The 24,840-nt window shown below is 42.6% G+C and overlaps 1 protein-coding gene across 1 annotated transcript; it reads left to right on the top strand.

Annotated features, from left to right (window-relative positions):
- The first annotated feature begins 2,203 nt into the window (after nt 1–2,203).
- Nucleotides 2,204–23,238, top strand: SYNM (synemin). The gene is made up of 4 exons (XM_010223742.2): nt 2,204–3,051; nt 7,445–7,569; nt 14,654–14,727; nt 16,279–23,238. The coding sequence occupies exons 1-4, from the start codon at nt 2,266–2,268 to the stop codon at nt 20,079–20,081; spliced, it is 4,788 nt and encodes a 1,595-aa protein (XP_010222044.2). The 5' UTR covers nt 2,204–2,265; the 3' UTR covers nt 20,082–23,238.
- The last annotated feature ends 1,602 nt before the right edge of the window (nt 23,239–24,840 follow it).

The raw sequence follows: 24,840 nt of genomic DNA, 5'->3' as shown, positions 1-24,840 counted from the left end.
AACATATACTTGGAAACTCACACATCAGAAGAAACTCCAGCATCTTGCATCATTTTAACAAGTGATACATTTCCTTGGTGTCAATCCATCTCAGGAGCACCAGAGTCAGATCATTTCCCAGGTGACAGCTTTATCTTCCAAGCATCACAGCCGAGCAGCACACAACACCCTCTGTGCCACAACAAGGTTAAGAGCTACCAGGGTGACACTTTATATTGTAGGATCCTGTCAAGAACCTCCCAAAAGTGCATGACCTTTGCTGAAGCTGATGAGACCACAGGGACATGATTTACCTCTGCCATCAGAGAGGGGAAATTGCAGATCCCCCTCGCCCTTTGTCTCCCTGGATCTTCCCTGCCATTGCTTGGGGCTTACAGCTGCCTTCCGAGCACAGGATGTGGCAGTTTTCCCGGGGGAAGCTCCAGGCTGTGGCTGAAGGACCTTCTCTTCTGCTCGCATTGCAGCTATCCGGACACTTGCCTTGGTGTGGGGACTCGGAACCAACCGCAGTGGATGTCCCTGGAGAGAACAACGTTGAAGGAAAACCGCATCCACCAGGCTGAGAAAGCCATCCAGCACCTCCAGAGACTTTTACAGCTTGTTTTCAAGAGATAAAAAGAGAGATTCAGCAGCTATTGTGTTTCCTACAAAACAATCATAAAAATGTATGTCCCCAGTTGCAAGAAAGAATTAGTAAAATTGGCAGTAAGCGAAGATAAACTGGCATGGCTTTTGGCAGTGTGTTTACAGTAAACCCTGAGAAGCTCATTTAAAGCAGGCATTTAAAGCAGTCACCCTGCTCACATCAACACAGCGTTACTCCGTGCAATATGTTGGATGTCAGCTTGCTCTTTATTTGGGTTTTTAGGATAACAGTGCCGTAAGAGGTAGGAAAAGTCTCACAAGCCAAAGGAACACGCTTCCTCCCAGTGCTTTCCCTCTTAAAAGAGCAGCGGATGTTAAAGTGTCACTGGGGGAACTTAGTTTTGACCACCAGGCCAAGAAAAAGCAAGTGTCTTTACTAAATCTCAGCTTTTCAGTGACCTCTGACAGAGCAAATCTGCCAAGGCTAAATTGGCTGACTTTTAGGCCAAAGCTAATGATTTATCTGTTGGTCGAGCTCAAATCCCAGAGGTTTTATTGAGATTAAAAGGACACTAACTCAGCAGAAAGCAAAGAAATGGCCAAAACGTGGCTGTTCTTCACAGGAGGAGGACGTGCTGCCAAAGGGAAAGGTTTCAAGAGGAGAGTGCAGACCCGGGCGCAGCACCAGGAGCTGGCCCCAGTGGGATAGTTGTGTCCCCACGTCCCCAGGGCCAGGGGGCTTGTCCCAGCCTCCAGCAGCTCCTTGGGGCAAGGGCGATTTGGGAAAGCTCATAAGGACCAAATGCTGAAGGGGAGCTGGCCAAAGCTCTCTTCCTGGGTGCATGAAAAGCAGCAAATCTCTGCAAAAGTCCTGGCACTTGGGGACACTGAAACGTGCACATGCCCTCATGCAAAGGGTGGACGGACAGAGACAGAGCCTGGTGGTGTGAGAGGTCTGAATGACTCACTCCCCGGCATTTTCTCTAATTTGGGAGACGGCGCAGGGCACGATGCTTGTGCGGAGCCAATTCCCAGGCAGCCGATGGCAGGACTCCTGGATCCGGGATCCAGCCCTTATATGGTTCAAAGTAAGTGCGAGGAGGATCAGGCCCGGTGGCCGATGCGCCTCTGCTGTGCCCGGGATGCTCTGCTGCTGCGTGGAGCTTTCTAGATCTGCGATGGGAGCTTGGGGCTGGTAACATTTCAGCGACTTCCCCATCCTAACAGTGATAAGAAATGATAAAACAAAATAACAGGCACTGGACACCTTACGTTAATTTCAGCCCAGCCAGCACGCAGCAACGGCACGTGGCGAATCCCAAAGTGAATAAACACGTCCCGAGGAGTAGGGATACCACGGAGGGGCAGGCTGGGGGAAGGTCGGTTTGTCCCTGCACCAAAGGGGGACGGGGACGAAACGGGGACCCCGGGCGCGGCCCCCGAGCAGCGTGTGGCCCCGCGGGGCTCGCTGCGCCCGCGCCCTCCAGCAGGGGGCGCCGCAGGGCAGCGGCGCCGGGCGGCGCGGGCGGCGCTTGGCGGCGGCGCGGGGGGCCGGGCCGGGCCGGGCCGGGAGCAGCGCCCCGCGGGCGGCGGCAGCAGCAGCGTTCAGAGCCCCGCGGGCCAGGCAGCAGCTGCGCAGCTCCCGGGCCGCCCGCGGCGCCGACCTCCCGCCCGTTCAAGATGTGGCGCCGCTGGGAAGCGGGATGGGACGAGAAGCGGGAGCTGCAGGAGCTCAACTCCCGCCTGCGGCTCTTCGTGGCCCGCGTGCGGGAGCTGGAGGAGGAGAACCGCTTTCTGGCGCGGGAGCTGGAGGAGCTGCGGCAGCAGGAGCTGCTGGGGCTGCGAGTGCCCGAGCAGGAGCTGGCCGAGCTGCGCCTGCAGCTGGACGAGCTGACCCAAGCCAAGCTGGAAGCGGAGCTGGAGCGGGACGGGCTGCGGCGGGAGCTGGAGCAGCTGCAGCTGCTGGGCGCGGAGGTGCTGGCGACGCGGCGCCGCCTCGAGCCCGAGCTGGCGGCGCAGCGGCAGCTGCTGGAGCGGCTGCGGGGCGAGTGCGCGGAGCTGGAGGAGCTGCTGTGGCAGCTGCGCGCCGAGCACGGCCGCGCGGCCGAGCGGCGGCGGCGGGAGGCGGTGGAGGTGCGCGAGGTGCGCATGGAGCTGGCCGCGCTGCCGCCGCCGCTCTCCGCGCTCAGCCTCGAGGAGCTGGAGGAGACCTACGAGCTGCTGCTGGGCCAGAGCTGCCGCGAGACGCTGCTGCGCTACCAGGAGCAGATCCGGGCGCTGCAGGAGCAGGAGGCGCAGCGCAGCCGCGAGAGCCTGGAGCTGCTGCGCGAGGAGGGCCGGCAGTGCCGGCAGCACCTGGACGAGCTGGAGCGGCAGGGCCGCGAGCTGGGCGCGCTGCGGGAGCGCCTGGAGCTGGAGCTGCTCGCCCTGCAGGACCAGCACGGCGCCGAGGCGCAGGAGTACCAGGTGCGCGGCCGCCATTTCGCGCCTCGCGGCGGGGTCGTCCCCCCACCTCGGCCTCCCGCCTCCCCTCGCATGAGCCCCGGTTACCGCAGGGTCCCCCACACACCATCCCATAGGGCTCCGCTTCCTCTTTGGTTCCCCCTCGGCCCCGTGGCACCTGCTGCTCGCTGTGAGGAAGCTCCCCAACCCCACTGAATATCAGATTGGATACTGGGAAGAATTTCTATACTGACAGGGTGGGGAAGCATTGGAACAGAATGCACGGGGAGGCTGTCGAGTGACTGTCCCTGCCCGTGTTAAAGAAGCGTAGCTGAGGTGTTTGGGGACATGGCTTAGCAGGTAGCGTGGTGATGGGTTTGCGGTTGGACTCGATGATCTTGAAGGTCTTTTCCAACCAGAATCAATCTGTGATTCTGTGACACCATCAGGGTGTACTGGTGACGGCCCAGAGGGACCTGGTGACGTTGAGGGATCTTCTGGTGGCAGGTGTTTTCTTGCTGGAGCATGGGGCATCTCCCTGCCCAACGCAGGCTGCCTCCAGCCCGGAGCTGGTGGCCCTGGCACCATGCTGTGCTACTGGCTGGTGCTAAGCAGGGATTTTTTTCAGAATAAAACTTCACCAGCGTGGACTTAATTTGAGGTTAAAGATAGAGGGTTATCGCCGCATCCGTAGCTGAGAGCTGGCTGATGGGGCCAGCTTTGGTGCCGTGTTTAATCCCCCCATGCATGAGCAGATACGCCGGGGCAGCGGGATACCCGACGTCGCGGGGCGAGGGCGCGTGGGCTCCCGCACCCGTTCCTCGTCCCCTGGGCGCACCGCTGCGGCCGTGCCCTGCTGGACCCCTCACTAATGCCCTGCTGGGGCTGCCGCCGGCACTGAGGCCGCTGCGCCGGGAGCCGGGGGATGCCGGGACCTGGCGCTCGGGAGCTCGTGGCCCGCTCGGGAGTCGCGCAGGTCACTGTGAAGCGCGGTGGGTTGCCCATGTCGGAAGTCATTGGAAAGACTCTTCAGGTTACCATTTAACGTTTTAGTTGATGGTTTTTGTGTCGGGTCAATTTATTCTCCTCCTGAAGGTATATGTAAACATATCCAAAACTTCAGAGGATGAAGTCGCATGCAAATCCCACACTAATTACATTTATCCATCTGTCAAAACCCAACGAAAAAGGGAAGAGAAAAAAAGCCCTACTTTATCTGCTTTTTGGGGGTGTAAATTTATATAAATGCACATATGTCTACCAATTCTTAAAGCGGCTTTGCTTTCTGAAATATGTCCTCCTAACTCTCCATAAAGCTCTCTAAAAAAAACAATTCATGACGCTTTTAGTATCCCCCTTGAAAACGTGTGAGCAGCCTCATCCTCAAATATATAGCTGGATAATACTTAAGTTTGGGTGTAAATTAAATCATAAGGTTTATTACTTCAGAATGGTTCCGTATATAAACTACTTGATTTACGATGAAAAAGATCTTCTCTAATGTCCAGTCTGTCTCTCTTGAGAAAGAAATGATTTTCATTCACATCCAGAAAGAAAAAATACAGAATAATACATTTGCCTATATGAATACAGGTAAATCATTTGAATTTTATTCTTGTGATTAAAAGAAACAATGATGAAAAAGAAACTTATTTGTGAAAGTAGGTTTAGTTGGTCTCTTTAAAAAGCATCTCTTGCATGCTTATTTAAAGTGTCACATAGAAATGATATGTATGTAGAGATTTAGATCAAGTGATGCTTGTATGAGCGTCTATGCAGCTGCAATAACAATTAGATTTATTCATATTTTCCACATATCATCCACTCGCCTTATATGTCCATCTTTGTCTTCCGCACTGTCCTCGTGCTCTCTAAAGCCTTGGGCAGCGTTAAATAGAAATATCTGTTTGCAGCTGTAATTAAACTAAATCAAGCAAGCTCTTGTAGGGAGCTCATACAGAAATTTTTCACTGGTCCTGGGTGCTGAGGGATAAACTCAGTAGATCTGTTGTGTATTCTGTTATTCTAGCTGTGCGGTGGGACAATACAAAATCTCCGTGAGTTGAGTGGCAGCAGAGCCCCAGAATGTCCCTTTTTTTTTTTTTTTTTTCTTTCTTTTTTTGGGTTGTAAGAAAGGGCCATGGCCCATCCTGCCCCTTTGAAATCAAGCAGAAATTTTTCAATATCTCATTCCCATATCTGGTCAATGGGACTGTGAGCCCCAGAGAAGAAGAAATCATAATCTTGCCAAATTAGCATTTAACAGCAATATGGCACATGCATTTGTAGTACCAATTTCCAGCCAGCTAAGTGTAGTGTCAGAGTGTCCCTGTAAATAAACTGCAGGATCAGTAAATAGTACCAGGTGGAAAGTGCTGGGGCCTGGACTCCTGTCTTCATTCCCTGAGCCAGTACAGCTTGGATGGCCATGTACTTTCTTTTCTCCCCCTTGCCCTTCTAAAATTTCCTCCTGCTGTCCAGTAAGGAACATCTGAAGGATGAGAAAATCAGTTCAGTTCTATTGGAGCTTTGCTGGGATTTTGTTGTTGTTGTTGTTTTGGTAGGTGGGCAGGGTTGATGTGGACGAGACACTGATCTTTTCAACCTAAACCCTTTGAGGAGACTCCAGTGCAAATGAAAAGTGGATGCAACAATACAGGCCACCTTTTACAAGATGGAAGTTTGTCAACTTCTGATCCCCTGAGCTTTGCCAAAGTGGTTTATGTACCCTTTCCTCATTCTTGGAAATGAGACTTAAAACCAGTTGTCCTCTGCAGTATGTTTAAATGTCAGTAACTGGAGGGCTGCATGGGTGGCTGTCTGCCATCCAGTCTATACAACGTCTGCCCTGGTGGAATGAATTCCTCTGGAAATGTTACACAGCTGGCCGAGTTCTGCATCCCCTTATGGTAATCATTAGGATGCTGTATTTAACTCAGGCTCTTGGATCCCACGTGCTTTCCAAATCCAGTGGATGACATCTAGGTAACTTTTCACAGCCTGATTCTGCAATTAGGCTTTAGACCTGAGAGGATGGGGGACTAAAGTTCATGGTCTTAAGATAGACTTGAATATCCTGAGTCTTTCAGAGCTCCACCACCTTGTTTAGTCCAGCATACAGACTCACTGTATAGATTTCTTTCCATCCCTGTGGCAAGTCTTGTGCATTGTGAAACTCAACATATATCCATGCACATATGCACTGTACTGTCAGTTTATGGAATTTGTATGTTTAATGGGGAGATAAAAAATACCTAAATCACTTCATGCTTTACATCAGAGTTCTGATCATCTTTGGAATCCTTTAGGGACTGGTCCTTTCCAAATCCTCTCTTTTTTTGTGTCTTTTGCCGCTTTTGCCAGGTCTCCTGGTCTTGGCAGCAGCCTGCCCATTCTCCTTAGATAGCCTGTTCCCTTTAAAAGCAGGGCCTGGCACTTTCCTTCTCCCCTTCTTGCCTTGTTTTTTTTCCATTGTGTCAGAGCTTGGGCAGGACTGTTGCCTCGGAGCTGCTAAAGGTCAGAGGTTCCTGCGTGACGATGCAAGACGCTCCTCTCTACTCTGCAGAAGGCTGTTCATAGCTGACGGTGCTGTGGCAGACCTGTAGATATGATTTGTCTTTTGCCATAAAATGGGAGTTTTCACGAATGCCTCAATATCGGCTTAATCGTATAGCAACAGCTGCGAGTGCAAATAGAGAGATGAATGCATGTATTGTGGAGAGGAATAGATAAACCAAGACATCAAAGCAACTACAAGCAGCTTCCTCATAGTGCTGTCATTTTGCTCTTATTATTAAAAAAAATAAAACAACTATTAAATATCACATTGGTGTTGAGTCCCCTGCTGTGTCTTAGTTAATATGTGAGTTGGGGTGGGTTGGTTGCTATTACTAGATTGTATCTGTTAAGGACAGCTTGGGAGGTAACTCTGCTATTCCCAGTTCTGAGTCTGTGCTGAGCAAATGCCTGGGGAGGACGTGTTTTCTGGAGCTGCAAATTTCCCTTTTGTGTGCGAGGTAACCCCAGGGATTAGAGCACTGGGATTCTGTGATGTTCTTTTGGAGAGCAGGACAGTCAGTTGTCTTGGTCTAAGTTAGATCTTAATGTTCTGTCTTGTGACCTTGCTATTGCTGTTGTGCACAGTTATTCAGTGCTCCATCTAGCATTTCAGTGTACTTGCACATTTGGGTGACTTTCGACTCTGGTGTTTTTCTGATCCTCAGTCCCTTCAGCAACAATGTATTACAAGTTGTATATGGGGAGGTCCTAGAGTATTTTTTTTTTATTGAAAAGATAGAATATTTTGATTTATTGCTCTTTCAGATTTTTATTAATTAAAACTTTTAAATTGCTAGGCATTCAAGTGTGATTTTTTTTTTTTGCTTCTTCAAAACTAAAAGGTGATATTTCTTTCTAGCGGATAATTGATGCCCTAGAAGAAGAAAAACAGTTCCTGACCATGTCGATCACAGATTACCTGAAGGACTATCAAGAACTACTGCAAGTGAAAGCTGGTCTCATTCTGGAAATTGAAACTTACAGGTAAGAATTTCAAGCATACTAAGCTGCCTAGTGATAGGAAATTTAAAATCACTTTTAACAGACATGGGAACCTGAGTTCATCCTTTTCCAGCATTTTACAATGTAGACAGCTACTCAGCTGGTCTTAGGGTTTCAGATCAAGATTCTGTCTTGTTTGTTCCAGCAGAATGAATGGGCTTCTAATATCACTTCTTAGCTTGTTCTGTGACTTTGGGTCACCAAAACATCCTGTGCTTGTCTGTGAAAGGAAGATACATCCTTTCAAAAGGGTATTAATACAGGACGGTTCTCAGAGATCTCTGGGGAGGCTTTAAGAATTTGTAAAATACCCTTATTCTAACATGTTAGAGAAGTTGGTATTGTCCATAAAATCCTTTTAACTTTGGACAAATATGTTGGTACTCAAGAAACCTTTTTAGCTCTGGTCAAGTTGATATCAAATAGATATAAATTGTTGATAAAATATTTGAATACAAACTGAGGAGTCACTGTCCCTAGACTGTAATCAAAAGAACATGAGCTAGTGTAGCTGTCATCTGTCAACTTAAATGCCGTATTTCAGTGTTTGAATGTGTTGCTTAGTGTCCACTTGTGGCACTGATAACTAGTGGGTTCCCCATTCTTGTTTTGTTTCAGTTGTAGAATAATGGCACGATATCAGAGAAGTCTATTTGATAAATCCTAGCTTTTTCCATCCTTGGTTTGTTATGAAAATGCATCTGGGTTTAATATGTCAACATATTATCTCTACTAATCAATCCTCAGTACTGTATACCTCTCTAGCTACTTGGTAGTTGTGCAGTTGTAAAGCCAGAGTAATTCTGCTGTCTGGAGAATGAGGATATATCAGCTGGCATCTGGCATAAGAGTGACTCAGCAGAGGAAAAATAGGGAAAAAGCTTATGGATTAGAGAAGGATACTGTACTACTTTTATTGTGAAGGTTATGTTTTTTTCTACAGCTAGCGTAATATTTTCCATAAATGCCACAGAGATATTGATCTTCAAATACAGAGGAGTGCAACTCTTACTGAGCAAAGCAATAACCTGCAAAAATGTGATGTCAGTCTGCTTTCATGTTCCTTGTAAGGAGTATGTCCAGATAGTAGTTATCTTGTTTATATAGTGTGCATTTTTCATATTCAACATGTATAAACACACATTGTGGCTACAAGTTCTGAATGATGTGTGCTTCTGTGCCCTGTAAACACCGTGTAATGTTGTTAGGAACCAATAAGCACCTAAGCGTAATTCAGATAGTGCCATCTTTACGGGTGAAGCGCAGAGAGGAAAGTGATACACTGAAATATATGAAATTAAATTGTAGTTGTACTACTGAAAATGTGAGGAGTTTGAAGGAGTAACTGATGAGCAAGCTAGTGATAGACTAATGAGCAAAGAGCGTCCCTGCAAAATGCCCAGAGTCATGTTAGGATGTGCAGACTGGGAGGTGGAAGGCATGGTATTTCAAGATACATATCATGATCTAAATACAGAATTTCTAATGGCCAGTGCTCATACATATATATATATATATATATATATATATATACATGTTGTGTATCATGGGAGTACCGTTTAAGAAACCCCATGACATGTGCCAAGGAAGGTCCTAAAAGATTGGACTTTTCAGATTCAAGTTGCTGTGAAGTTTGACACAACTCTGTGATATTTGGTTACTTTTAATACAATTCTGTGTAAAGAAACTTGCTAACCTGAGTTGTAGACTTAGGAAAGAGTGAGTCTGGCGCCTGGAAGGGAAGAAATCGGAAACGGTGTCCAGGACAAGTCATCTGTGGTGAATTGATGAGTAGCAGCACCTGGAGGTTCAGTGGGATCCCTCTGATCCCACCGTGGTTATCACTAGTGGAAGAAATGGACCCTGGAAGAGGCAGCCAACATTGATCCTTATGTACATGTGTTAATTGTTACCTTTGCTAAAACATATGATGTTTCTAAAATTATTTCTAGCTCCAATGTTGCCTTTTTATGTTGTCATTTAACCTTTCCCTTAGTTTATTCATCCAGAAAATGGGATTACACACTTTAACAGTTTTATAATTGCTTTGACTGTTGGTATTCACCCAGAAGCAGGAATAATGATACTCAGATATTTAATTGTTTTGACACATTCATAGCTAATAAGTGAAACATCTGTGTTTCTGTCCGTTAAAAACTCATTAGCCAGGTCAATGCTGGACCTTCTCCAGAGGGTATATTCCTGGCACTATTGGTTGGTCTAAGGATTCCCAGCCCTTCTTGATGAGAAGGGAACAATTTGGCATCACTTGCAGCATGTGTTCACTGTCTGATTAAGATACTTCCTGAACCTGTAGGATTTCTCCATCTGTTTTGAGAATGCAACTTGTCAGTATAACCAATTGCCTTGGCAAGGCAGACTTGAATGGACAAATGAGCATCCACCCATTGTAGAAGGTCTAGAGATAAAAACAGGCAAGTGGTTCTTCCTGCATGTCAGAACCATGTCAGACCACCACCATTCACACACACACACACCCATTTCATATGTTTTTCCTTCTTTCCTTATTCTCTCTTCAATTAGAAGTAAAATGCCTTCCCAACTGGGTAACCTTTATCAACACTGCTGTGGGAGGGGGACAGTATGGATCCAGTTAGCAAGCTGTTTACTAAGAGAGTTCTGGGCTGTTGATGTTCTCTTTCGTATCCAGTTTTATCTGCCAGGCTTTTTTTTTTAATCTGTGATAACCAGGATATGTGGAGCCAGCTTCAGTTCATCTTCTGTTGCTTGTGTTTATAGGGAGCCAGTGGTGCCTGTACACACTCCAGTTCAGCATCTGGAACTTGCCATTGAGCAGTTTCCATGAGGGCCTTGGCATCTCTTCTCCTCCTGGCATTGTAGGCTAAGGATGTGGTGTCTGGCCAACTTCTTTCCATGGAGCTTCCTTCATATCTCCCACCCTGTATTTTCCCTTTGTTTTAAAACTCCTACAGGTCCTGATTTAAGGCCAGTTTCTTCCACTAGTAAATATTGCTCCAGAAATGGCAAGAAGGATCGTTGTTGCAAGGAACACCCTTCCCAAGGGCCAGGCAAGCTTCCCCTCTAATTCTGCCCTCCCTTCCTGCTTTGGAGCTGAGACTCACTCAGGAAGTGAAATATATGTCTTAGGTGGCTTTATGAAGTTGTACCTTGCAGAAGCCTCATTGCAATCCCCTTTCTCCAGTCCTGGTAAATATTTATTAAGAACCTTGCAGTTTTGTACTGGGATGTTGGAAGCCTGCAAAACCACAAAAACTCAAACTATGCATTTCTTTTTCCAAAAAGAAATGGTGAGCTATCGACCATTAAGACTCTGAGAAGTAGATGGAAAATCTGCCTAAGATCAGCATTATCATCAAGCCTTTTCCCCCCAACTACCAGACTTTCCTTATCTTCCAATACCCGGGGATGCCTAGAGCCTCTGTCTTAGGATAAATATTTTTCTGCCTTCCCTACTCTGTATTGTTCAAAGGTAAAAGGTTTTACCTTGAAATCCTAGTGTCATGCAGGTGTTCTAGGTTACTGCCCTGTATTTTGAAGCAGCTGCTTCCCAGAACCTACAAAACATCTTTTTCATGGGGGCATTTTCAGGACTTCTTGCTATAGCTGTTGTCAGCCCTGCTTTCTAATCCTCCTTAGGCTGGTTTCCTCCACCAAGGCTTATCCTAAACTTTCCCGCTTGTCTTCCTCTCAAGAAATCATCACTAGCCTCCTTGTCTACTTACTGTAGTTTCTGCCATCAGTTTTACTTTTTCCTGTTTATACTTGTACCATCCAATATCTCAGAACTCTTCCTTTTCTTTCCTGGAGAACATTCAGCATCTCTTATGTCAATGACACTGATTGTGTGGTTACCCGCTTTTGTTCATACACTTCTTGTCCTCCCATGCCATCCCCCAAAAAAGATGTGTTGCAATAGCCTTTCTCTCAAAAAGTGCTTCTTCCATTCCACTTCTTGTAGAGGTTATTTTGTAATTCTTTGCCACGTACCCAAAATAAAGAGGTTGAATTGTTATAGCCTCTTGAAGTGTCCCTATCTGAGGTTTTAGGTTTCTGTAACTGAGATGGAACAGGTCACTGCTTTATGTGAATGAGCATGGTAACATTTGCACTATATCGTTTTGGTTTTGGTAACTTCTCTCTCCCCATCACAACCAGTTTATCTCATCCACCTGCAGTTGGGGCCCATCAACTTCTAGTGGCTTCTATTATCATGCAGCAGGCAGAGAGGTTCCAGGCTGACTAGACTGTAGCTATCATTATCATTATCATTAGATAAATGACTCTAATAATAAGGTGAATTAATGGTGCAGTTGGATTTTCTTTTCTGGCAACGTTTAAGCTAAGCCTTAGCAGCTTAGCACAGTGTGGGTGTATGCCACTTGGGATCTGATTTTTGAGCAGTGTCTGACATGGGTTCTTTATAAGAGTGGTGCTTGGAGAAATGTTTTTTGTATTAGTCTGAAAACTTAGAGTTCATGCAGACTGATACCATATTCCACAGGTGGCTTAAAGGCATAGTACAAACAGTTCTTACCGTGAGGACCTTATGGCTTGAATAATAAGGATTAGAAAAGGACGTAGAGGAGCAGAGAAGTAAAAAGGACTTGCTTAAAGGGAAGCTTTAAAAGTCACTGTGAAACCGGGAACCGAACCTGAGTTTGCTGGTTCAGTTCAAGCTGGCGCTCAGTACATTGCACTACAGTTTCCTATGCTAATTGATTGAGCCACACTTAGTTTAACATTTTCTTGTTCACATTATAGGGCTTCAGAAATACATTATGAAAGGGATGTTATAAAACACCCGTTCATTGTCCTATTTTATAGAGACTTCATAATGTTTTGCCTTTTGTTTTCAAGTACAACATATTTTCAGTAGTAATATTTCAGATCCGGCTTTTCTGTCTGCTATTGCCCTTTGCCATATTCAGTTACCTCTTGGAACTTATTTTTAGTGACTTCATACGTTGCTCCAGCAACTGAACAACTGTTGTTTTAACAGCAGCCAAAAATCCTTAGTCAAACTACCCACATTCCCAGTTTCCTTCGTCATGGTTAACACTTTCAGAGCCAGCACCTTGATACGTTTCTCTAACGTCAGCATCGGCCTCTCTAGCACCTGCCTGTCGAGTCATTTGCTTGACACTCACGTCACCAGATGGGATGTTTGTCTCGGGAATGTTCTTTAGATACGTTGAAGGGATCTCATTCCAGCCAAGCTTCTCTTGGCCTGATAAAGCTTATCTTCAGTTTGAATTTGACTAATAAAATGAAGGTAAAGGTATTCATCCAAGCCTGGACCAAGTGGGAAAGTGAGCTGCCATCACATTAGGTAATTCTAACCTGTCTCTTCTTCTGAATCCAGGCAAATCCATAGTTGCAAAGAAGACTTCGTTTGCTGATGTAGCATTATCCTACAGAATCCCCATGTAGTCAGAAGCCAAAAGGAGTGTGAAATGTCCCAAGTGATCAGTCATGTAAAATAGGAAGTCTACAGTTGGCATTTAAAATGTCTGTGGTGTTCGTTTTGACAGAAATGCCCAGGAAACATGTTTACCCCACAGTCTTAAATTGCTTTCAGCTCCCCACTAGGGAGTTGGAAGCCTCAGCTATCATAATCCTCCAGCCTCACTCAGGACAACTTCTATGTCGTAGCTGTGTGTTATCAGCGCAAAACATCCGGCATTTCCAAAACTGGAGTCGAGGAAACAGTTATCTTGCAGGCAGAACTGAGCACGGTTTCTGTTCTGGTTATAGCAGTTGCATATTTAAAGAACTTGTCATGGAATTTCTGGTCTATTGCACCAAAAATGGTGCAGGTTGGGGGAAGAACATAGCTCTTACCCCTAGAAAAGTTCCCTTGAAGTACAGCTGAACATACTATATGTTGGGGAAAACAAGCATATGGACACCAGGAAAGAAGAATGCGCACAAAAAATTTAACCAAAATTTTGAGATTTGGGCCTATTGGATCACTGTATCTAAAAATTGTAGGAGCAAATAAAATACAAAAGGTAGATTCCAGTAGTATCTGCCATGTAGAAGTCAACAATTCGATTTTGCGTGGTACCTGAGAACGTACCTTTTTCCCCAAAGTGAAGGTAGGTAGGTGAGTGTCCTGCCCGTTTCTGAAGAGCTGCTGCTGAGCCAGCCTGACGTCTCGGTCACTCAGCACAAGTGAGCCTTGACCAGGCAGCGCTGTGGCAGCGGTGGCTTCCTGGAACGACGGAGCTATTACGGAGGCACTGCAAGAAAAAATGAATGGAAGGCTGAAGAGCAGAGGGGATAACAGAGATATCCAATAAAAACCCAAGCAGTTGCTATTACAAGGAATTTTCCTCATGGTTGGTTGTAAAATATGTTGCATAGATTTCAGCTCAAATGAGCACTGAGAATAGTGACTTTGGTGCAAGTGTTTTCCTCCAGCACAGGCCAGTGTGTTTGGCAGCAGAAGTAATACTTTCCTCCCATGTTTATCTGAAAATATGATAGGGTAGAACTTGGGAATCCTGTAACAGGATTGTGTAACAATTCCCTAATATACTGTTTTGCAACAATGCGTTTTACTTTATTAATAGCAGAAAAGCCACTGACTTTCTTTGTTAAGATTTACTCATTTTTGCCTTTTCTTTATAAAAACCTCTCCGTGTGTTTTTCTAAAAGAACTTTCCTGAATCATTGTTAAGTTTTGTTTGGCTTTGTTTTCTCCTGACTGCCACAAGATCATGATTCTGGAAAAACTTGCTAGTATATATAGTTCCATAGCACAAATTCATGGACCTTGTCAGTGTCAGGAAGCAGCATATTGACAAATTTGGAATATTTTCTGTACTGTTTCTGTTGCTATAACCTACTGTAAGCTTATTATATTCTTTGCAAGACCTGAACTTGGAAAACTGAGTCTGAAAGGTGCTGAAGATTTCACACTCCCACTAATAAAAATAAGTGATAATAAAAGCACTCAGGATCAGTCCCAATTGCATAATTATTGTTTCAGTTTTAAGACTTACAAATCATGACTATTCTTCCCATTATTTTAATTGAATGCTTTTTATGTGTTTTGCAGAGCTTTGTTAGAAGGGGAATGCAACCCGTGGGTTATTACATGGACAGAAGAGCATTTAAGGAAAATCCCTCAAGGTAAAAAAATGAATATTAAAAGAGGAATATTAAATGAAATTGAATGTAACTGGAAACTGTTGTGCTGTAGCATTTCGGAAGCATACTTTTTTTTTTTTTTTTTTTTTTTTACCATTGTACTGCAATGTGGAAATAGAGTTGTTTTTGAGTTTTAGTATTTTTAAGTTAAGATAGTACTATATTGTATGACAGAAGTTTGGAAATCATGACTCCGTGGAGAACATGAGTAAGGAGTGCCATTTCCTATCTCTTCTATTGCACGAACCTGGGGAAATCTTAGGAAAGCTTCAAGCCGTATGGCAAGAGGTATTTAGTAGGAAACATAGTTAAAACCATGGCATTCATTGCCGTAAGATGTTGTATTACAAATTTACATGGTTTAAAGAGGAAATTTAAGAGTAATGAAAGAAAGTTCAAAGACTTACTCAACATTAAGATACCGTTTTTGTCTTAGGAGCTGCCAATCTCTGGAGGCTGTGAGAGTATACCAGGGAAGTATCGCTATTTACTTTCCCTGTTCTTATACTCTTTCATACTTATCTGTTGTTGGTCACTGTAATCAGGATACTAGATGAGATGGACCTTTGATCTGCCTGCTATAGTGATTCTCACTAGAATAGCATTAGGCTGGATAATATCCCTAAGTAAAGCAGTGCGTGATCTTAAAATCATCAGATTGTCACAGGTTGTAGCTCTGGGAGAAATCTGAAGGCTGAGTACTAATAAGTGAAACAGGGCTAGGGTCAGGGCTGAAGCACTAACTGCTGCTAAATTGTCAGCACTGACTTGGGCATAGTTTTGGTCTAGACCAGCAGTTCTTTTGCAAACAATGTTGAGGTGTCATCAGTGGTTACCAGAACAGAAAGCGCTCCACAAAGTCAGTGTAGGTATGGTCCTCTTTGAGGAGTAACAGATTAAAGTTGTGCAGTGCTAGTTGGTCTTGGAGTTAAGGAATGACTCCTGCTTCATGTGATTAACTTGTTTAGGTATAGCCTAAGAGATTCTTTGTTCCTCTCCTTTGTTTTATCTTGTGGCTATGAGGAGTTGTATTTTCCATTTCCAGCATATGGTGCTAGGCGTTTTTCACATCCAAGGTGCATTATTTCTCAGTAGGAACTAAGAAACTTTGGGCAACTTTGACTACAGAAGCAGAAAACCAAGCCTAGGACATTTAGCATACAATATTTAATAATAAGTTGTAAATGTAAGTGAATGTTAATAGAAATATGAAAGGTGTAATTCTTAAGTAAATACTGTAATAGCTAGCAGCTCACAATGGGTTAAAATTAGCAAATATTTGCCACTTAGTAAAAAGCTTTGCTTCTTGTTTTAATGTTTAATTAATGTTTAATTAACAGGTTTAATTATCATGTAAATCCTGCAGAAATACTTAACCAAAGCTGCACTGAAAATGAAGAGACATTGTTTCTTTCAAAATCTTAGTCTAAAGTAATATCTCTTAATTCCTTCTGTTCTTTATGTGAGTTACTGTATATTATTTTTAGATACAAGCCATTATTTTAACTTTTGCCCATCTATTTCTGTTTGCAGATGTTATAAACACATCATATAACTACACTGATGTTTATTCTACTTACCAAGAACGGAATAAAAATAAAGCTCTTCCAGCTATCAGAAGCACTGATACAAGACACAGAATACCAATGACAAATATTAGCAGCTCTGCGCTTTATTCAGCTCAATCAACACACGCTGGATCACAGACAACAGGTATTGGGAGGTCTTTTGGAAGAGATGTGCTGAGTTCAACATATCGTCCGTCCACAACTGTTAAAAAGGATGAAAGGATTGTGACAGACCACAGAGAAACGAGAACATATACTCCAGCCTTCAGTAGCTGGAAAAACACTGAAATGCACCAAAAAAGATATCCAGAAACAAAGAAAACTGAAGTTACAACTTCATCCACAGTATCTTTTTCAAAAGAATCAGCACACACTGAAAAATCAAACAAGGACCACAAAGTCGATACAAGGCCAGGAACTGCTGAAAATATAAGGACAAAACCAAGCTTCACCAAATCATCGAAGTATGAAGAAACCATAACTGAAAGTCGGACCTCACTAAAAGAAGAACGAAGAGGCAGTAAACCAGCTGAAGAAAAAAAGATTCTCTTGAAAGAAGAAGACAAACTAGAAAAACATACAAAGGAAGAGAAAGATAGCAAACTGGAGAAAAAGAAAATGGACGAGAAACCTTTTATGGAAAACAGAAGTGTTAATTTTGGAAAGAGGACTGAGGATAAAACAGGGATAGAGCAGAAAAAATATGTTCATGAGGAAGTGATTAGCCAGAAGGTAACAGGGAGTGATATTCCTAATGCAAGAACTTTGAAAAGTGAATCAACCAGGAAAGATACAAATGTGACCTGGGAATCCAGAAACCAGGAAGCCACTGAGATGTCCATCGGTTCTGACAAAGTATCTCAAAGTAAGAAAGACATAAGGTTGCGAGGTTTTAAAACTTCTGTAGAAAGAGAGACAGATGAGCATGTAACTAAGTCTGCTGAAATGCACAAAGTGACTGTTTCAGAAGCAGAATCCAGTCTGAAAGATGAAGAGAGAATTAGTGACAGACTTAATAAAACAGGTTCTCTTTCAACAGAAAACATGGCAGAAAATATTGTTGCTGACATTCTGAAAAGTTTTACTCAGTCTTCTAGTTCAGAAGTATCATCGGACACAAAAGTGACTTACTTCAGTAAGAAAGAACAGCCAGATGATGGGAAAATAAAGACTGAGATCACAGTACAGTCTCAAGTTCAAGAAAACATAGACATTTCTGATCGGGTTGATCTTGAAGGTCTATCAAGCCAGGATATTAAAAAAGTGGTTTTAGAGGGTATTGAAGGAATGCCTTCGAAAGAGGAGATAGAAGATATAGTACATCATGGCCTGAAAGGAAGTGAGAGTGGAAAGAATGTGTCTGTTAATGTTGAGATTGTAGAGGAGCCCCTAGATTATGTCACTGATGAAAGGACTGATTTTTCAACACCGTTTGAAGTAGAGGAAGTGGAAGATACATTCCCTGAAACAAAGAGGCATTATGGTGATGAGGAAGAACAAATCACAATGTCTACATATGACGATCTTAAAAAGAAGAAACAACGCCATGGGAGTTACACTCATGTGGAAGAAGTAACTGAAGAAGACGACTCACCTATTGAACAGAAATATTTTGTATCTGTTCCTGATGATCAGCCTGTTGTTCGTGAAAAAGGCGATGACTCACTATATGGCCAAATTCATATAGAAGAAGAATCAACTATTAAGTATTCCTGGCAAGATGAATTTATGCAAGGCACACAAGGCAAGAGAGATGAAGGTGCAAGATCTCCAGACGTAACATATCAGGTGGTAGGAGAGGAAGCAAGTGCCCGTATTTTAAAAGAAGAGCTTCCAAAAGCTGAAACAACCCGTGTTGAATCCGTTGTTATTGAAAAAGAAATTAAAATACCTCATGAATTTCAGACTTCAATAAAGGGTCTTTTATCAAAGGAAACTAAGGATCCTAAGCATCAACTGAAAGAAGCTTTGGGGCAGTTGGAGGGCAGTCTCCCAGAAAGTGTGAAAGAGGAACTGTCTGCATTAACAAAAGAAAATCAAGCTGACTCCAGTAGCTTAGAATTTGATATCAAGAAAGTTGATCAAACAGAGGACGGTGGCTCAGTGACTATTGTTGCTGAAGTCAATTTGTCACAGACCCTTGATACTGATCAGTTTGATGTAGCTCAACTTGATGAAGTAATTGCAGGTGAGAAGAAGGTACCATTCCATTCTTTGAAAAAAGAGAGATCAGAGAGAGTTGTTGATGGTAAAAGCAATATAGAAATAGATGTTTCTTCAGGCAGTGACAAATACACTCCTCTGGCTAATCAAGAAGTCTATAGCTCATCCACAGTGAGAAGGAGTGGTGGCACAGGCTATCATGCCACTGAACAAGTTATTTATGACGGTTCAGTTGTGGAAACTGCAAATTTTGGAGTCTCTCACTCACCAGAAACAACCGATAAGAGCAAATCTGTAAGGCAGATTAAGATCAGTCCAGCAGAAGTACAGACAGTTGAGCAGATTGTATATGAAAGGCCTGGTTCTGAAACTCTAGAGCTTAGGAGTTCAGAAGATGTTGTTCATAGAGAAGGATCATCGGAGATGAGCAGGTCTGTCAAGCATTTTAAATTAGGTCCTAAAGAAATCCAAACTACAGAAGAAATAATTTTTAGAGGCCCTATTACTACAACTGTAGAAGAATCTGGAAGTCTTTCTCAGCAGAAGTTTTCATCAGACTTTAACAGGTCCACAAGACGTGTCACGGTAGGATCAAGGCAAGTAACTGAAGAAGTTGCTTTTGAAGGGCCTGCTTCAGACTCTGTGGAGCTCAATAGTTCAGGGAGTCTTTCTCAGACAGAAGGGTCTGTGGATGTCAGTAGATCAGTAAGACACTTCAGATTAGGTCCAAAAGAGGTTCATACTGAGCAAGTTATCTTTGAGGGACCAATCTCTAGTAAAGCGGAACTTAGTGATATTGGAGACTTTTCCCAGACAGAAAGTTCAGTAAGGCACATCCAGTTAGGCCCCAAAGAGTTTATGACAACTGAACAGGTCGTCTACCAGGGGCCAGTTTCAGAGCATATAGAAATCAGTGAATCGGGAGACCAGATTCTTTCTGAAGGTTTGGTCAGGCACATTAGACGAGGTCAAAGGGGAGTTAAAACTACTGAAAAAATCATTTATCAGGGCTCCCTTTCTGAAACTTCAGAGCTCTTTAACAAAGGAGAACATCTTTCTGAGAATGAAGGAAGCTCAGATATTAATAGATCCTCGAGGCGCATTAAAATAAGTCCTGTAGAAACTCACACTGAGCAAGTGATCTTTAGAGAACCTATTTCTGAAACGCTGGAGGATCTTTCGCAAACACGAGAGTCATCTGAGAGCAGTAGATCGGTAAAGCACATTCAATTAGGATCCAAGGAAACATCTTTCACTTTCCAAATGGATGTTTCCAACATGGGTGGAGTGTCTACGGTGGCAAGTGGAGAACAAGCAACAGTCCTCGTATCCAATAAGCAAGACCCCACTGTTAGTCAGTCACAGGTTGCAGCTGAAAGTGAACAGGTTGTGAAAAACGAAACTAACAGAGGAGCTTATGTTTTCTCCAGTTTTTCCCATGATCGTGGTGAGAAGGTAGAGGAGAAATCCTCTTTTGATAAAACTGTACAGTTGCAAAGAATGGTAGACCAACGGTCAGTTATATCTGATGAAAAGAAAGTTGCCGTTGTCTATTTGGACCATGAGGAGGAAGAAGATGATGATAACGATGGACAGTGGTTCTAAAAGGACTTTTTGAAAGAAAACTATCTAGTAATTTGTTTATACAGATTCCTAATTGTCTTTTTTCTTAAAAGAAGAGAAAAAGCAGGTAGGGAGACACTTGTACTATTCAGGTACTAATAGTGGACTGAAGCATTGAATCTAAGCCCCTACCTATTCAGCACAGTTTTAATTTCATGAAAAAATATATCTTAGGAAGAAATAATGCTATCAATATTCTTTTCCTCAGAAACCTGTTTCTAGTAACTTCAGATTTTTTCTACCTTTAGAGACAGGAATTTTCTACTGGGGAATTCAAAAGATTGTATTTCTGTTTGTTTTATAGCAGGTTAATCAACAAGTATGTGTTTGAATAGGATTTTTTCATTAAAAATACTGTATTTAATAATTGTATTTAGATACTAAAATACTCAGCAGTTCTGTTTAAATCTCAAGCTACTAACCACAAACCTAACAGAATATAAGACTAATGAGAGTGGTAGGAATTGACTTTCAGTTCCGTGTCCATGTGCTTATGTGCAATACCTAATGCAAACATTTTAAGAAAAGATGCAGTTGTTATAGCTACTAAAAACTAAATACAACTCTTTAGGATGAAACCAAGCGAAGCAAGAATTGACAAAAAATATGCTTTTTATATAGTTGAAATGAAATATAAACAGAAAAGGTAACACTGAAGCACTGAAGAACATCTCACAATACTCATTGTGAGGAACAGTGATTCTGTGCTTGGAGAGTGGCACACTTAGAATATTTATAAAGAAGGCATGTTTAAAAAATAGACTAGATACTAGTTTCACTGAAGTAAACAGAAGAATTCTTTACAGCTTCATTGGCCATAATAAGATCAACCCCTCATTATTTTGGGATGTTGTGTTACCTTAATATTAGGTATTGCTAATGAAGTTAAGTGTGCAGTGTCAAACATGACATAATACGTAATTCCTTAACACAGAGGGGTTAGCTAATATGTGTTTTATTCTGAAAAAAAAGTCATCGATTGGTTCTATGTTCATTGTGTGTTAATTTCCAGATTATCTTTTCCTTGTGTACAAATGACAAGATGCCCTTTCCAATTACAAATTTATTTTCTTATAACATTTTTCTCAGGCTAAATCTTCTTATATCATTTGAAAACCCCCTAATTTCCCTTGTACTGCACAGGTGGCTCAGTGAAGGCTGTAATTAGAGCTCTACAATTATTATAAGTCAGTGACTTCAAAGTCCAGATCGGAAGCCAGCTCCAATAACTGTGCTAAACTGTGCAGTGCTAGCAAAGGCAAAAATAGCAGCCAAAATCTATTCGTCACTGGGGTAAGAAGATACAATTCTGGAGGCATACAGGAAATCAGATACCCGAATGAGAAGCTGCTATTTTTACGCACCCTCACGCACTCACTGGCACTTGTCGGCAGAGCGGAGCCACACACTGTGCTGCAGTGGCCACCGGGTCACCTTTCACTCTGAATTTCTTTCCTGTGGTTACGTAAGCGTAGTTTTGTGTATGCTAACCCAAATTACAGTCCAGGTGAATCATTTTAGTCTGGCATGACCATGCACTTTTCAGTTTCCTTCATGAAGCTATATTTTTTTCAAAACTGACTCCTACTTTATAATGCAAAAGTAAATGCAAAGCTGTGATAATGTCTGCTGTTTGAGATATGGGGCAAATTAGTTTGTTGCTATGTGCCTTCGTTACCAAGCTCAAACCTGTACAAAGTATGTTAAAGCTGTTCTCAGTGTACTCAGAGTATTAAATATTGGTGTTAAGGCAGCAATCAGGTCTGCAATAAGCACCAGAGCAAGGTATGAGGTTTCTGAAAGTTTGGTTCTAAGGTGAAACTTAAGCAGACCTCTGTAAAATAGATATATCTGCAGAAAATATATTTTATAACCAAAAAAAAATGTTTATAAGGTCAAGCCTATTTATTGATACCTCGTGGATCTTTGACAGACATTCTCCTAAGGAACAGCTATACTGACACTATTATGTTTATCTTCACCTGCTCAGAGGATTATAGTGTCAGATGATAGAATAAATCAGTAAGGAGCAAGTGAATCATAACATGAAGATGTCCTTACTGTAGCAGAAGGAAAAAATTCAGTATTGTTTCCACTGAGGCAACAACAGCTCTTCAAAAATTCCTATAGACATCACTGTCTGATGTAGCAGTGTACGCCAACATTTATTTCTGTGTTATTGGTTGATTACCTGGAGGAAAAATATTTTTGTATACTTATTTTAATTCCATTTAAAATCATGATTTTATTCAGCTGTTGGAAAGACTTTGCAAGGAACGGGAAATGTGCATTTATATAAGAGCAGACGATATGGACAGTTCCTGGGCAGGAACACTTTTGCGCTTTTGCACAAATACTTTCAGGCTGCTTTGAAAACAAGGAAATGTTATGAAAAAAAGGGTACAAGTTTTACAAAGGTTTTTATAAGCAGCCCGTTTTCTTTTTAGCTCTCGTTAAACTGAGACATTTTGACATAACGATAGCTTTGGTAACGCTACCTCCAGGCAACACAACGTGGTGAGGTGACAGTCACGTTCCGCAGTCCCAATGGTTGCATACGCAAAACTGGGGCCATAGGAACATGCACGACTAGTGAAAGCAAATGTAACCTGCTGTCTAACGTACTAACTCACCCTGTATACTCACTTTGTGCCTAAGTATTATAGCCTGAGGCTGAAAGGATTGGTGAAATAACCTTGGTCAGCATGCACTTCTGAAGCTTACTCATTTAACTTGTGCGTTTCATTAAATACAGGTAAGATGAGCTTTGCTAAGTTTGGATTCAACCAAATGCTTTTAAAATATAATTACTAATTTCAAAGTTAAACATATATGCATTTATATCCTGAGGTAGATCAGATCTGGGGCACTCATTTCTAAATGCGTAAACTGCTAGTCTAGAAAACCAATATAGAGCATAAAGAAAGACGTATGAGAAACTTAGCACTATTGAGGGATGTTTGTGAATAGCAGGTGTTTAGAAGACAGTCAGGATGTTGAAACGAGGTCTGTGGAGCTCTGTGAGACTTTGCAGGCAGCTTGTGTTTTGGTCGTTTGCAATGCAGCTGCGTTTGCGTGCTGGTATAAGCTTTGTGATTTTACACTTTTTCACTCTTGAGTATTAAACAATCAAAATCAATGCAGATGTTTCTCTTTCTTCCCGACTGATGTTTTTAAGACTGTGGGGTCAAAGAAAAAGGAATCCAGGTTTAAAGTTAACTTGTTTTTGTGAGGCCTCTCAGATTGGTGAGTTCAGTTCGAAGAACGAACCAAATGCAGTGAACCTCTTTGGCCTCCGTAATAGAAATGATGCTGAAACGCAGCACGTTCCTTATCGCTGCTGCACGTAGCGTGGATGGACAAACAGTGGTTCTCCAGTCCGGCAGCTCCTTGCAGGAGGGGCAGGATACGTTACAGCAATGTGGACCTCCTGGAGCTGGGAACAGCGTCATTTCCCTCGGGATGTGACAGAGGCAAGTAACCCCTTAGCTTTTGCCCTTTTCAGTAACCTTTTGCCCCTTGACACGCATAAAGACCTTTTAATGCATGTTTAAATCTTAATGGAAAAGGTGGGTTTTTTTGTGTGTTGTCCATTTTTTACAGTATATCAGTATGTCCTGTTGAGTTTATTTTTCTCTTTCATCACACACTTCCTTTTTAATTAAGAAAGTATCAGGGCTTTAGCCCAGAATATGGGGAGTTTCCTGGTGATTCAGGAAGTGGGTTTTGCATGAGGGAATGAGGTTTTGTAGAGAGTTTTAATAAAGTGAGGAAAGATATTTAGATCTCCATTTGGTGCAGAAGGGTGGGGTGGAAAGGTACCTGAAACTACTGAAAAATCACAGCATGTTCTCAAGAGGGTTAAATAGTCAGCAAACAGTTTCCATTGAAACTGGCCTTTGTCAGAAAAGTGTTTTCTGCCTTCAGTCTACTAAATAAGCAAATATTACTGCTTAAAACATCAGCTGTGAAGATCTAGTTTCCCTGAAACTCAAGGCTGGTCTCTGAATAGTAAGGGATGGGTCTCCGTGGGCTGGAGTCGAACGCGCTGTCTAGGGTTTCCTTTCAGTTTCCTGTTCTTGACCCACTTGTCAGTTGTGCTAATATTTCAAAGATGCAATGAAAATATGCTTGGTCTCAATGTTAAATTCTTGGACACTTAATGAAACAAAAGCCACGGATATTCATTGATAGTCCAAATTTAATTAGTTTCAAAGCTGAAACTCTTTTCCTGAAGTGTCCCTGCAACCCAGGGGGCTGGCACACAACAAACAAAGGAGAGCTTTTTTGGCTAGGAAAATCTGTTTTCTGAGTGATGTTTTATTTAGCTATCATTTTTTATTGCAAACCACTGGTATTTTTATTTTTGATTTCCAAACATCACTTTGTGGTGGGTTGGTGTGGCTGCAACTTACAGCTGGAATCCAGCCTGCATTGTTCATACGTTCCCTTTTCAGGTGACACATTCACAGCACCCTAAAATCAGGCAGAATTTGCCACAAATTGTATATCTGCAATGGGAAAAGTAATCCATTATAATCAAAATGGCTCTGACAGTCTAAAATTGTTACTTCTAGCTTATTTTTGTAATGCATTCTGCAGTAGAAAAGCACCATAGACTAGAAAATTAAAATCCAGAATAAGGAAAATGCTAATAAACAGACTTGCAATCCAGAAGCTTCTATGCTTGCTTCAATTTTACTTTCTTTTTACTTCTTTACTAAATTGCAGTGCATTTTTT

This window comes from Tinamus guttatus, unplaced genomic scaffold (genome assembly GCF_059628265.1).
Source record: "Tinamus guttatus ecotype Peru unplaced genomic scaffold, ASM5962826v1 Tinamus_guttatus_pri_ptg000004l, whole genome shotgun sequence".
Taxonomy (NCBI): domain Eukaryota; kingdom Metazoa; phylum Chordata; class Aves; order Tinamiformes; family Tinamidae; genus Tinamus; species Tinamus guttatus.
Note: the sequence above shows the minus strand (reverse complement) of the source record. Positions and strands in the feature narration are given on the sequence as shown.